The following is a 17,140-nucleotide window of genomic DNA, read 5'->3' as shown; positions in this document are numbered from 1 at the left end:
GTGATATATGGATTTATATTCCAGGATTGGGGATGTGTCCTCACACTGCTTTGCTCTTATCTCACTGCATATAGTTGCCCCCCCCCCCCCGAGTCTGAGTGGCTGTTACAGTTTTCTATTAGCAGACTTCCACTTGTCTGACATGTGGGGCTGTTGAGCAGCTTACTGCACAGTGCACAGCAGTGTGAGGACATGTGCACAGTATGAAATGTGGATAATCAGGGACTGTACAGAATTGCAGATCAGAAGTTTCCATGAGAATTGCCCAGGATCAGACACCAGGGGGCGCTCTCCCCATGTCCCTGTGCTCACCTCTTTCACCTCTTCAGCACTGGTTGGCTGGAAGTAAAGTTCAGGGGTCGATCCATAAGTCTGAGCCCAGTTTTGGAATTTGTATCCTCCCCGACCCAACACCTAGAATAGAAAAAAAAATCATTGGAAGCGTAACATTGCACAGATGTAGCAGAGCTGATCCGGTTGTGCTATTTGATTAGAAAGAGGCAAAAGGCGACTATTATTATCTCAACCTTCTGCAAACTAAATTCTGGATGAAGGAACCAAAAAATCTGGACAATGCTGTGGTGACACCAACACAATGAGACTGCAGCTTTGGATGTGACGGGAGTATATGATGGTCATGTGCGGAGTTATACAAACAACGAAAAGAGAAAAACATAACCGTGGCCGCAGCTCTGGATGAATCTGGAGCTGTGGATGTGCCTGCAGCTCTGTATGTATCTGGAGCTGTGGATGTGCCTGCAGCTCTGGATGAATCTGGAGCTGTGGATGTGCCTGCAGCTCTGTATGTATCTGGAGCTGTGGATGTGCCTGCAGCTCTGGATGAATCTGGAGCTGTGGATGTGCCTGCAGCTCTGTATGTATCTGGAGCTGTGGATGTGCCTGCAGCTCTGGATGAATCTGGAGCTGTGGATGTGCCTGCAGCTCTGTATGTATCTGGAGCTGTGGATGTGCCTGCAGCTCTGGATGAATCTGGAGCTGTGGATGTGCCTGCAGCTCTGTATGTATCTGGAGCCGTGGATGTGCCTGCAGCTCTGGGTGTATCTGAAGCTGTGGATGTGCCTGCAGCTCTGGGTGTATCTGGAGCTGTGGATGTGCCTGCAGCTCTGGATGCATCTGGAGCCATGGATGTGCCTGCAGCTCTGGATGTATCTGGAACTGTGGATGTGCCTGCAGCTCTGGATGTGTCTGGAGCTGTAGATGTGCCTGCATCTCTGGATGTATCTGGAGCTGTAGATGTGCCTGCAGCTCTGGATGTATCTGGAACTGTGGATGTATCTGGAGCTGTGGATGTGCCTGCAGCTCTGGATCTATCTGGAGCTGTAGATGTGCCTGCAGCTCTGGATGTATCTGGAACAGTGGATGTGCCTGCAGCTCTGGATCTATCTGGAGCTGTAGATGTGCCTGCAGCTCAGAATGTATTTGGAACTGTGGATGTGCCTGCAGCTCTGGATGTATCTGGAGCTGTAGATGTGCCTGCAGCTCTGAATGTTTCTGGAGCTGTGGATGTGCCTGAAGCTCTGGATGTGACTATGGTAAAGGAGTAGGTTATTACAGTAACACACTACCACTAGGTGCCGCTCTGCTGTGTATTAGAATGTGACCACTTGGTGCCCTGTAAAGCTCATGGACACATCGGGGGTTATTTACTAAGGGCCCGATTCGCATTTTCCCGACGTGTTACCCGAATATTTCAGATTTGCGGCGATTTCCCCTGAATTGCCCCGGGATTTTGGGGCAAGCGATCGGATTGTGGCGCATCGGCGCCGGCATGCACGCGACGGAGATCGGGGGCGTGGCCGAACGAAAACCCGACAGATTCGGAAAAACCGCCGCATTAAAAAAAAAATGTGTCGCGGAGCTTGCACTTACCTTCACTCAGCCCAAGCCGGTGTATTCCAGTGCGTTCCAGGGAACTTCAGCGTAGCAGCGCCACCTGGTGGACGGCGGAGGAACTGCCTTAATAAATAGCGGCCGGACACGAATCCAGTGCAAAGAACGCGCCGCTGGATCGCGAATGGACCGAGTAAGTAAATCTGCCCCATTTTCTTAGACAGCGCACCATGTGGTCAGGGACGGTATTGCATGCAAAAGACACCCAAGTCTAGCACGTCAGCAGTATCACAGGGCGCAGCGTCCCTCTTCATGTCTGCACAGCAGATTGTGTCAGTAATGTTTATCATATGGACGTTACTCTTGGACGTTCCCCTTTAAGGGGTCCCCCGCCCCCCCCCCCCCTCAGTAATTACATTAGACCTCGGCCACTCGTATGAAAGCTTCACCTGCAATATCCCCGTGACAGCTCCGAAGATTAACTATCGATGTAGAAAGACTCTGCCAATCACCGCCGATTGTAAAATCAATGGTGTACGCTGTATGTATATAACAGGCGGGATAAGTGATGGGGGTCCGCGGCCCACCGCTCCGCACAGGACATAAGTCACCGGTACAGCCATAAACCTGTAGCATGACAGGAGGCGCTGCACATACATCATACAGCGACCCGGAGACATACGATCTACACCGCGCTCAGAGGCATCGCAACACCGGGGGCAATAATATAAAGTTATACACCGCAACACCGGGGGCAATCATATACAGTTATACACCGCAACACCGGGGGCAATCATATACAGTTATACACCGCAACACCGGGGGGCAATCATATACAGTTATACACCGCAACACCGGGGGCAATCATATACAGTTATACACCACAACACCGGGGGCAATCATATACAGTTATACACCGCAACACCGGGGGCAATCATATACAGTAATACACCGCAACACCGGGGGCAATCATATACAGTTATACACCACAACACCGGGGGGCAATCATATACAGTTATACACCACAACACCGGGGGGCAATCATATACAGTTATACACCACAACACCGGAGGCAATCATATACAGTTATACACCGCAACACCGGGGGGCAATCATACAGAGTTATACACCGCAAAACCGGGGGGCAATCATATACAGTTATACACCGCAACACCGGGGGCAATCATATACAGTTATACACCGCAACACCGGGGGCAATCATATACAGTTATACACCGCAACACCGGGGGCAATCATATACAGTTATACACCGCAACACCGGGGGCAATCATATACAGTTATACACAGCAACACCGGGGGCAATCATATACAGTTATACACCACAACACCGGGGGCAATCATATACAGTTATATACCACAACACCGGGGGCAATCATATACAGTTATACACCGCAACACCGGGGGCAATCATATACAGTTATACACCGCAACACCGGGGGCAATCATATACAGTTATACACCGCAACACCGGGGGCAATCATATACAGTTATACACCGCAACACCGGGGGCAATCATATACAGTTATACACCGCAACACCGGGGGCAATCATATACAGTTATACACCGCAACACCGGGGGCAATCATATACAGTTATACACCGCAACACCGGGGGCAATCATATACAGTTATACACCGCAACACCGGGGGCAATCATATACAGTTATACACCGCAACACCGGGGGCAATCATATACAGTTATGCACCGCAACACCGGGGGCAATCATATACAGTTATACACCGCAACACCGGGGGCAATCATATACAGTTATACACCACAACACCGGGGGCAATCATATACAGTTATACACCGCAACACCGGGGGCATCATATACAGTTATACACCACAACACCGGGGGGCAATCATATACAGTTATATACCACAACACCGGGGGCAATCATATACAGTTATATACCACAACACCGGGGGCAATCATATACAGTTATACACCGCAACACCGGGGGTAATCATATACAGTTATACACCGCAACACCGGGGGTAATCATATACAGTTATACACCGCAACACCGGGGGGGTAATCATATACAGTTATACTCCACAACACCGGGGGGCAATCATATACAGTTATACACCGCAACACCGGGGGGGTAATCATATACAGTTATACTCCACAACACCGGGGGGCAATCATATACAGTTATACACCGCAACACCGGGGGCAATCATATACAGTTATACACTGCAACACCGGGGGCAATCATATACAGTTATACACCGCAACACCGGGGGCAATCATATACAGTTATACACCGCAACACCGGGGGCAATCATATACAGTTATACACCGCAACACCGGGGGCAATCATATACAGTTATACACCACAACACCGGGGGCAATCATATACAGTTATAAACGCAACACCGGGGGACAATCATATACAGTTATACACCGCAACACCGGGGGACAATCATATACAGTTATACACCGCAACACCGGGGACAATCATATACAGTTATACACCGCAACACCGGGGGCAATCATATACAGTTATACACCGCAACACCGGGGGCAATCATATACAGTTATACACCGCAACACCGGGGGCAATCATATACAGTTATACACCGCAACACCGGGGACAATCATATACAGTTATACACCACAACACCGGGGGCAATCATATACAGTTATACACCGCAACACCAGGGGCAATCATATACAGTTATACACCACAACACCGGGGGGCAATCATATACAGTTATACACGCAACACCGGGGGACAATCATATACAGTTATACACCACAACACCGGGGGCAATCATATACAGTTATACACCGCAACACCGGGGGCAATCATATACAGTTATACACCGCAACACCGGGGACAATCATATACAGTTATACACCGCAACACCGGGGGGCAATCATATACAGTTATACACCGCAACACCGGGGACAATCATATACAGTTATACACCGCAACACCGGGGGCAATCATATACAGTTATACACCGCAACACCGGGGACAATCATATACAGTTATACACCGCAACACCGGGGGGCAATCATATACAGTTATACACCGCAACACCGGGGGCAATCATATACAGTTATACACCGCAACACCGGGGGGCAATCATATACAGTTATACACCACAACACCGGGGGCAATCATATACAGTTATACACAGCAACACCGGGGGTAATCGTATACAGTTATACACCGCAACACTGGGGGCAATCATATACAGTTATACACAGCAACACCGGGGGCAATCATATACAGTTATACACCGCAACACCGGGGGCAATCATATACAGTTATACACCGCAACACCGGGGGCAATCATATACAGTTATACACCGCAACACCGGGGGCAATCATATACAGTTATACACCACAACACCGGGGGCAATCATATACAGTTATACACCGCAACACCGGGGGCAATCATATACAGTTATACACCACAACACCGGGGGCAATCATATACAGTTATACACCACAACACCGGGGGCAATCATATACAGTTATACACCACAACACCGGGGGGCAATCATATACAGTTATACACCGCAACACCGGGGGCAATCATATACAGTTATACACCGCAACACCGGAGGCAATCATATACAGTTATACACCGCAACACCGGGGGGCAATCATATACAGTTATACACAGCAACACCGGGGGCAATCATATACAGTTATACACCGCAACACCGGGGGCAATCATATACAGTTATACACCACAACACCGGGGGCAATCATATACAGTTATACATCACAACACTGGGGGGCAATCATATACAGTTATACACCACAACACCGGGGGCAATCATATACAGTTATACACCACAACACCGGGGGGCAATCATATACAGTTATACACCACAACACCGGGGGGCAATCATATACAGTTATACACAGCAACACCGGGGGCAATCATATACAGTTATGCACCGCAACACCGGGGGGCAATCATATACAGTTATACACCACAACACCGGGGGCAATCATATACAGTTATACACCGCAACACCGGGGACAATCATATACAGTTATACACCGCAACACCGGGGGCAATCATATACAGTTATACACCGCAACACCGGGGACAATCATATACAGTTATACACCGCAACACCGGGGGCAATCATATACAGTTATACACCGCAACACCGGGGACAATCATATACAGTTATACACCGCAACACCGGGGACAATCATATACAGTTATACACCGCAACACCGGGGGCAATCATATACAGTTATACACCACAACACCGGGGGCAATCATATACAGTTATACACCGCAACACCGGGGGGCAATCATATACAGTTATACACCGCAACACCGGGGGGCAATCATATACAGTTATACACCGCAACACCGGGGGCAATCATATACAGTTATACACCGCAACACCGGGGGTCATCATATACAGTTATACACCACAACACCGGGGGACAATCATATACAGTTATACACCGCAACACCGGGGCAATCATATACAGTTATACACCACAACACCGGGGGCAATCATATACAGTTATACACCGCAACACCGGGGGCAATCATATACAGTTATACACCGCAACACCGGGGGCAATCATATACAGTTATACACCGCAACACCGGGGGCAATCATATACAGTTATACACCGCAACACCGGGGGCAATCATATACAGTTATACACCGCAACACCGGGGGCAATCATATACAGTTATGCACCGCAACACCGGGGGCAATCATATACAGTTATACACCGCAACACCGGGGGCAATCATATACAGTTATACACCACAACACCGGTGGCAATCATATACAGTTATACACCGCAACACCGGGGGTAATCATATACAGTTATACACCGCAACACCGGGGGTAATCATATACAGTTATACACCGCAACACCGGGGGGGTAATCATATACAGTTATACTCCACAACACCGGGGGGCAATCATATACAGTTATACACCGCAACACCGGGGGGGTAATCATATAGAGTTATACTCCACAACACCGGGGGGCAATCATATACAGTTATACACCGCAACACCGGGGGCAATCATATACAGTTATACACTGCAACACCGGGGGCAATCATATACAGTTATACACCGCAACACCGGGGGCAATCATATACAGTTATACACCGCAACACCGGGGGCAATCATATACAGTTATACACCGCAACACCGGGGGCAATCATATACAGTTATACACCACAACACCGGGGGCAATCATATACAGTTATAAACGCAACACCGGGGGACAATCATATACAGTTATACACCGCAACACCGGGGGCAATCATATACAGTTATACACCGCAACACCGGGGGGCAATCATATACAGTTATACACCACAACACCGGGGGCAATCATATACAGTTATACACCGCAACACCGGGGGCAATCATATACAGTTATACACCGCAACACCGGGGACAATCATATACAGTTATACACCGCAACACCGGGGGGCAATCATATACAGTTATACACCGCAACACCGGGGACAATCATATACAGTTATACACCGCAACACCGGGGGCAATCATATACAGTTATACACCGCAACACCGGGGACAATCATATACAGTTATACACCGCAACACCGGGGGGCAATCATATACAGTTATACACCGCAACACCGGGGGCAATCATATACAGTTATACACCGCAACACCGGGGGGCAATCATATACAGTTATACACCACAACACCGGGGGCAATCATATACAGTTATACACAGCAACACCGGGGGTAATCGTATACAGTTATACACCGCAACACTGGGGGCAATCATATACAGTTATACACAGCAACACCGGGGGCAATCATATACAGTTATACACCGCAACACCGGGGGCAATCATATACAGTTATACACCGCAACACCGGGGGCAATCATATACAGTTATACACCGCAACACCGGGGGCAATCATATACAGTTATACACCACAACACCGGGGGCAATCATATACAGTTATACACCGCAACACCGGGGGCAATCATATACAGTTATACACCACAACACCGGGGGCAATCATATACAGTTATACACCACAACACCGGGGGCAATCATATACAGTTATACACCACAACACCGGGGGGCAATCATATACAGTTATACACCGCAACACCGGGGGCAATCATATACAGTTATACACCGCAACACCGGAGGCAATCATATACAGTTATACACCGCAACACCGGGGGGCAATCATATACAGTTATACACAGCAACACCGGGGGCAATCATATACAGTTATACACCGCAACACCGGGGGCAATCATATACAGTTATACACCACAACACCGGGGGCAATCATATACAGTTATACATCACAACACTGGGGGGCAATCATATACAGTTATACACCACAACACCGGGGGCAATCATATACAGTTATACACCACAACACCGGGGGGCAATCATATACAGTTATACACCACAACACCGGGGGGCAATCATATACAGTTATACACAGCAACACCGGGGGCAATCATATACAGTTATGCACCGCAACACCGGGGGGCAATCATATACAGTTATACACCACAACACCGGGGGCAATCATATACAGTTATACACCGCAACACCGGGGACAATCATATACAGTTATACACCGCAACACCGGGGGCAATCATATACAGTTATACACCGCAACACCGGGGACAATCATATACAGTTATACACCGCAACACCGGGGGCAATCATATACAGTTATACACCGCAACACCGGGGACAATCATATACAGTTATACACCGCAACACCGGGGACAATCATATACAGTTATACACCGCAACACCGGGGGCAATCATATACAGTTATACACCACAACACCGGGGGCAATCATATACAGTTATACACCGCAACACCGGGGGGCAATCATATACAGTTATACACCGCAACACCGGGGGGCAATCATATACAGTTATACACCGCAACACCGGGGGCAATCATATACAGTTATACACCGCAACACCGGGGGTCATCATATACAGTTATACACCACAACACCGGGGGACAATCATATACAGTTATACACCGCAACACCGGGGGCAATCATATACAGTTATACACCACAACACCGGGGGCAATCATATACAGTTATACACCGCAACACCGGGGGGCAATCATATACAGTTATACACCGCAACACCGGGGGGCAATCATATACAGTTATACACCGCAACACCGGGGGCAATCATATACAGTTATACACCGCAACACCGGGGGTCATCATATACAGTTATACACCACAACACCGGGGGCAATCATATACAGTTATACACAGCAACACCGGGGGGCAATCATATACAGTTATACACCACAACACCGGGGGGCAATCATATACAGTTATACACCACAACACCGGGGGCAATCATATACAGTTATACACCGCAACACCGGGGGCAATCATATACAGTTATACACAGCAACACCGGGGGCAATCATATACAGTTATACACCGCAAAACCGGGGGCAATCATATACAGTTATACACCACAACACCGGGGGCAATCATATACAGTTATACACCACAACACCGGGGGCAATCATATACAGTTATACACCACAACACCGGGGGCAATCATATACAGTTATATACCACAACACCGGGGGCAATCATATACAGTTATACACCGCAACACCGGAGGCAATCATATACAGTTATACACCGCAACACCGGGGGGCAATCATATACAGTTATACACCGCAACACCGGGGGGCAATCATATACAGTTATACACCGCAACACCGGGGGCAATCATATACAGTTATACACCACAACACCGGGGGCAATCATATACAGTTATACACCGCAACACCGGGGGCAATCATATACAGTTATACACCGCAACACCGGGGGCAATCATATATAGTTATACACCACAACACCGGGGGCAATCATATACAGTTATACACCACAACACCGGGGGGCAATCATATACAGTTATACACCACAACACCGGGGGGCAATCATATACAGTTATACACCACAACACCGGGGGCAATCATATACAGTTATACATCACAACACCGGGGGGCAATCATATACAGTTATACACCACAACACCGGGGGGCAATCATATACAGTTATACACCACAACACCGGGGGGCAATCATATACAGTTATACACCACAACACCGGGGGCATCATATACAGTTATACACCGCAACACCAGGGGCAATCATATACAGTTATACACCGCAACACCGGGGGCAATCATATACAGTTATACACCACAACACCGGGGCCAATCATATACAGTTATACACCGCAACACCGGAGGCAATCATATACAATTATACACCGCAACACCGGGGGCAATCATATACAGTTATACACCGCAACACCGGGGGGCAATCATATACAGTTATACACAGCAACACCGGGGGGCAATCATATACAGTTATACACCACAACACCGGGGGCAATCATATACAGTTATACACCACAACACCGGGGGGCAATCATATACAGTTATAGACCGCAACACCGGGGGTAATCATATACAGTTATACACCACAACACCGGGGGCAATCATATACAGTTATACACCGCAACACCGGGGCCAATCATATACAGTTATACACCACAACACCGGGGCCAATCATATACAGTTATACACCACAACACCGGGGGGTAATCATATACAGTTATACACCGCAACACCGGGGGCAATCATATACAGTTATACACCGCAACACCGGGGCCAATCATATACAGTTATACACCACAACACCGGGGGGCAATCATATACAGTTATACACCGCAACACCGGGGGCAATCATATACAGTTATACACCACAACACCGGGGGGCAATCATATACAGTTATACACCACAACACCGGGGGCAATCATATACAGTTATACACCACAACACCGGGGGGCAATCATATACAGTTATACACAGCAACACCGGGGGCAATCATATACAGTTATACACCACAACACCGGGGGCAATCATATACAGTTATATACCACAACACCGGGGGCAATCATATACAGTTATACACCGCAACACCGGAGGCAATCATATACAGTTATACACCGCAACACCGGGGGGCAATCATATACAGTTATACACCGCAACACCGGGGGGCAATCATATACAGTTATACACCGCAACACCGGGGGCAATCATATACAGTTATACACCACAACACCGGGGGCAATCATATACAGTTATACACCGCAACACCGGGGGCAATCATATACAGTTATACACCGCAACACCGGGGGCAATCATATATAGTTATACACCACAACACCGGGGGCAATCATATACAGTTATACACCACAACACCGGGGGGCAATCATATACAGTTATACACCACAACACCGGGGGGCAATCATATACAGTTATACACCACAACACCGGGGGCAATCATATACAGTTATACATCACAACACCGGGGGGCAATCATATACAGTTATACACCACAACACCGGGGGGCAATCATATACAGTTATACACCACAACACCGGGGGGCAATCATATACAGTTATACACCACAACACCGGGGGCATCATATACAGTTATACACCGCAACACCAGGGGCAATCATATACAGTTATACACCGCAACACCGGGGGCAATCATATACAGTTATACACCACAACACCGGGGCCAATCATATACAGTTATACACCGCAACACCGGAGGCAATCATATACAATTATACACCGCAACACCGGGGGCAATCATATACAGTTATACACCGCAACACCGGGGGGCAATCATATACAGTTATACACAGCAACACCGGGGGGCAATCATATACAGTTATACACCACAACACCGGGGGCAATCATATACAGTTATACACCACAACACCGGGGGGCAATCATATACAGTTATAGACCGCAACACCGGGGGTAATCATATACAGTTATACACCACAACACCGGGGGCAATCATATACAGTTATACACCGCAACACCGGGGCCAATCATATACAGTTATACACCACAACACCGGGGCCAATCATATACAGTTATACACCACAACACCGGGGGGTAATCATATACAGTTATACACCGCAACACCGGGGGCAATCATATACAGTTATACACCGCAACACCGGGGCCAATCATATACAGTTATACACCACAACACCGGGGCCAATCATATACAGTTATACACCACAACACCGGGGGCAATCATATACAGTTATACACCACAACACCGGGGGGCAATCATATACAGTTATACACAGCAACACCGGGGGCAATCATATACAGTTATACACCACAACACCGGGGGGCAATCATATACAGTTATACACAGCAACACCGGGGGGCAATCATATACAGTTATACACCACAACACCGGGGGGCAATCATATACAGTTATACACCGCAACACCGGGGGCAATCATATACAGTTATACACCGCAACACCGGGGGGTAATCATATACAGTTATACACCACAACACCGGGGGCAATCATATACAGTAATACACCGCAACACCGGGGGTCATCATATACAGTTATACTCCACAACACCGGGGGTAATCATATACAGTTATACACCACAACACCGGGGGCAATCATATACAGTTATACACCGCAACACCGGGGGATAAACATATACAGTTATACACCACAACACCGGGGGCAATCATATACAGTTATACACCACAACACCGGGGGCAATCATATACAGTTATACACCACAACACCGGGGGGCAATCATATACAGTTATACACCACAACACCGGGGGGCAATCATATACAGTTATACACCGCAACACCGGGGGCAATCATATACAGTTATACACCGCAACACCGGGGGTAATCATATACAGTTATACACTGCAACACCGGGGGCAATCATATACAGTTATACACCACAACACCGGGGGCAATCATATACAGTTATACACAGCAACACCGGGGGCAATCATATACAGTTATACACCGCAACACCGGGGGCAATCATATACAGTTATACACCGCAACACCGGGGGCAATCATATACAGTTATACACCGCAAAACCGGGGGCAATCATATACAGTTATAGACCGCAACACCGGGGGCATCATATACAGTTATACACCACAACACCGGGGGGCAATCATATACAGTTATACACCGCAACACCGGTGTATACAAGGCTAGCGGCACGTTACTATAACTACAACTGCTGCACTACTGTTCGTAGGTCACAAAAAATGTGAAAAAAATTGCACAACCAGGGATGACCTGTGACCACGACTTCATTCTTTCACCTTTCTTACCACTTGACTACATGACGAATGGTTTCCATCCTTACATCTAGTCATACATGGTCAGAACTCAACCCAAGATGTGCTTGGGGGTCTCTATCCTCATTCAGGGGGTGTTTGAGAATGAAAGGTGGTGGCTGATCTCCTTAGATTACAAAAAAATCAAGAATACTGAAATTCCAGATGCCCAATCCTTAAAGGGGTTTTCCGGAGGTTAAAAAACATGGCTGCTCTCTACTTTAGCACCACATGGTTTGTGTCGGTATTGCAGCTCAGCTTTATAAAGATGGAGCTTCATTGCGACACCACGCAAAGCCACTGGTTGTGAGGGGGAGTTTTTGAAATTGTTGTTTTCAATCCCAGGACAACCCCTTTAATTTCTGTAACATCTGGCTTCATAGGAGTCGTCATTCCCCACACACAGTAGATGGTCGGACAATTCAACCACAATTCTCCTAAGGTACATGAGCACCTTTTGTGGGTGCTTTTCCTGTAGAGGATCAGAGATATTGGGGCTCATTTACTAAGGGTCCGCAGGACTTCATCCTCGTCGGAAAACGCACCTCGGGGATCGCGACAGGACCGGGTAAGTAAATGTGCCCCATTATATTCCAATATGTCTGATGCTAATTTCTCCAACTTCTACCTTTAAGAAGAGTTTGCCTTCCCCCAGACACAGTAGATGATTGGGCAGTTCAACCAAAATTGGACAAAAATTCACTTAATGTGTATGGACACCTTCCAAGATATCTAATCTCTGGATCCGAAAAATTTAAACCCAACCTGTCCAATTTTGATTTTCTCCAACATCCACCATCAGGGACGGTTGGCGTTTAACTTTACAAATTAGATGGTTGGACAGTTCCCCCAAAATTTGGTTAAATTCAACATAGTGGCCAAGATTTATCAATACTGATGCAGTAAGGCACTATGGGGGACATTAGTCATAGGGGGTCTCAGGTTCGCCTGTTTTTGCGCCTGGTTTGCTCTTCTTTTTGGCTCCTGATCTATGATGGATCTGGTTCTGCCTTAGTAAATGCACTTTGGAATTGTCGCATGTCCCATTCATTTGCGCCAAAATTAGCGCCATATTTGTCTCAAATTGTTAGATCTCATTTGTGAGCAATAATGAAAGGAGACTGAGAAAATGTGACAGAACGTTCAGGGCTTCATCTCTGCACAAAAACTATCATTGTGATGTAACTGCAGGGACTAAAAGTTACAGAGATGGAAAAAAAAAAAATTCTTGCTGAAATGAGTCTTTTCCTTTGTTATTATAATTTATATGAAATGGAGACTGATAATATTCTCAGATCTGTACAATAAGACAATAATCACTCCCAGAGATGATCCCATAGACAATGATGAAGTCGTTACTGGAGAAATTTTACATTATAAAACTGCTCTGAAGGATTTTCCATGTTGCATAGAGGGAATTTTTCATTTTGGAACCTAAAATTTATGTTTTTAGTGATGTAAAGTGATTTTTTTTTGGAAGTGCAGCTGCTCAGAGTAGGGGCATTTTTGCGCCTATTTTGCACCTTTTTAGGCGCAAATTAGTGATAGATCCCGTGCAAACATCTGTATAGGACGCACTCACTGGGGGTCATTTACTAAGGGCCCGATTCGCGTTTTCCCGACGTGTTACCCGAATATTTCCGATTTGCGCCGCTTGTACATGAATTGCCCCGGGTTTTTGGCGCACGCGATCGGATTGTGGCGCATCGGGGCCGGCATGCGCGCGACAGAAATCGGGGGGGCGTAGCCGAACGAAAACCCGACGTATTCGGAAAAACCGCCGCATTTAAAAACCGAAAATGTGTCGCTTGGGGAGCGCTCACCTTCACCTTCTATGGGATGGTGCATTCCGGGGCGTTAAGATTATTTTCGGCGCTGCAGCGCCACCTGGTGGACGGCGGAGGAACTACCATCTTAAATCCCAGCCGGACCCGAATCCTGTGCAGAGAACGCGCCGCTGGATCGCGAATGGGCCGGGTAAGTAAATGTGCCCCACTGTGTCAGATAAGGCGCAGGGACTCACTGAGTGCCGAACTTTGCCGTGCGCCAGATTTTTGCGAAAAAAGCCGCTCAAAACAGTCTAACAGACTATGATTAATGTCCCCCTATGTGCCCCATTAATGTGCAGATGATTGATTAGTGGCGCACTCTGCACACGCCGATTGTGCTTAAACTAAATGCACCAGTTTTTCTTTGGTACACCTAGATTAACGGGTGTCGCCACATTTCTGCTGAGTCACTGTAATATATGTAATAAACAAAAATTATACAGCACTAAGTCCAGGTAGTAGTAATTGGGGCCAAAAAAGGGGCCCAACCCCAACACTAAGAAATTCGAATTTTTGCCACTCAATATTTTTCAATGCTTCTATATTTTATTTACGTATAAACAATCCAAAATATAAATATGGCGTTTCGATTCCCGAAAGGACCTTCATCAGGATTCCTCGGACAGGAGTGGATTCTCCTCCAGGGGCTCCTCCAACATCACTTTGAATGGCTTCACTGCAGGCTTAGAGGTCCATTTCATCTATTTCTACAAAATCCGTATCAGATGAAGGTCCTTTCCGGACCAAAACGTCATATTTATATATTGGATTCTTTATACGAAAATAGAAGCTCTGAAAAATATGGAGTGCCAAAAAATATCATTGCCGAAATACAGGTGGCACACGGCTCAAATCGACACTAGAACGTCCCTTTTGGGATTTTGTGTCTTGTCGGACACAGTGAAGCCGGGACACGGAACTGGCGCAGACACTTTATAAATACATGTGCAAGCGGTTACCATGTTCTTTTTAGTGCAACGTCAGACAGAAAAGTGGCGCAAACACTTTAATAAATGTGTCCCAATGTGTATCAAAATCTTTACGCTGGTCCCATGAAGGTTCTACTAGTTGGGCCACCACCAACCAATGAGATAGAAGCGGAGAATCAGAATTCAGTTTCTTCTTCTCTTGGATATTTTATTAGGTAGACAACAAACATTCAGGAAAATTAAAAATCCGACATGTGCGATCCAAAACATTGGTGGGACAATTCCACGATTGGACAATTACAATTGAAATTCAACCAACAACCACCTACTCATGGAAGTTCATCTCTCCCAAAAGTAAAGGATGGAGAATATTGAAATACAAAATACCCAATCATGACTTTCTCCAGTATCGAATTATGGAGAGAATTGGCTTTCTCTGATACACAGTAACTGGTCGGACAGTTCCAACATCCCCAATTCTGATTTTTTTTCCCACATCTGCCTGATAGAGTAGACTTTCTTTGATGCTCAGTAGTCGGTTGGACAGTTCCATTAAAATTTGGCCAACTTCTATTTGTGGTGGCTCAACTCTCTAGAAACAAAAGCTTTAGAAATTCAACATCCAGAACTTCCTGACTTTCTCCATCAACCTTTGGGAAGAGTTGGCGTTAGAGTAGATGGTGATACAATTCCACCAAAATTAGGCTACACGGGTCCCATGAATATGGTAGCATCACTTACCATTGTTGCTCTAGGATTTCTTCCTTAACCAGGTCCACGTCTCCTGACTCCGTTATCGGGACTGTCCGGTGACAGTAAGAGAGCGCGTCCTTCCTCTCTTGGGTATTTTATCAGGTGGCATGAGGTTGTTGACTAAGCACATGTTCTGTAACACTTCCAGGAACCTGAGTTACAGATTCATGGCGCACATTACGAGCAGGGTAATGTGTAACTGTCTGGGAGCCAGTGGCCCATATCTACAGGGATTCCCCACACTGGCTCCATCTTTCACCAAAATGGCTTTTTAATGATAGCAGCTTCTTTGATAAATATCCAGACTCTCGACTCGAGAAAGTAAAATATTGTGTAATGTCAAAATATCTGATGAGATGTTACCACTCCGGAGGCTGGAAGTCCCCAGGACGGGGCTCTGCTCTATTGAATGTAGATTATGGGATCGTTTATCAGAAGATGTATCACGGTGTTTGCACATCTGCTGATAAGAGTCTCTATCGATGACTGAAGGATCTGAAGACCGTTGTCCACAGAAG

General features: G+C 46.8%; 1 protein-coding gene across 1 annotated transcript in view; it reads right to left on the bottom strand.

The window, feature by feature from the left end:
- Window positions 1–16,759, bottom strand: part of LOC140120739 (L-gulonolactone oxidase-like) — an 88,529-nt gene extending 71,770 nt beyond the window's left edge. The window contains exons 1-2 of the mRNA XM_072139691.1: window positions 16,611–16,759; window positions 313–414 (exon numbers count right to left, since the gene is read on the bottom strand). Of these exons, the coding sequence (XP_071995792.1) occupies window positions 313–414; window positions 16,611–16,613 (105 nt within the window). The 5' untranslated portion in view covers window positions 16,614–16,759. The remainder of the gene's footprint in view (window positions 1–312; window positions 415–16,610) is intronic.
- Window positions 16,760–17,140: the final 381 nt, after the last annotated feature.

Source organism: Engystomops pustulosus, chromosome 3 (genome assembly GCF_040894005.1).
Source record: "Engystomops pustulosus chromosome 3, aEngPut4.maternal, whole genome shotgun sequence".
Classification (NCBI taxonomy): Eukaryota; Metazoa; Chordata; class Amphibia; order Anura; family Leptodactylidae; genus Engystomops; species Engystomops pustulosus.
Note: the sequence above shows the minus strand (reverse complement) of the source record. Positions and strands in the feature narration are given on the sequence as shown.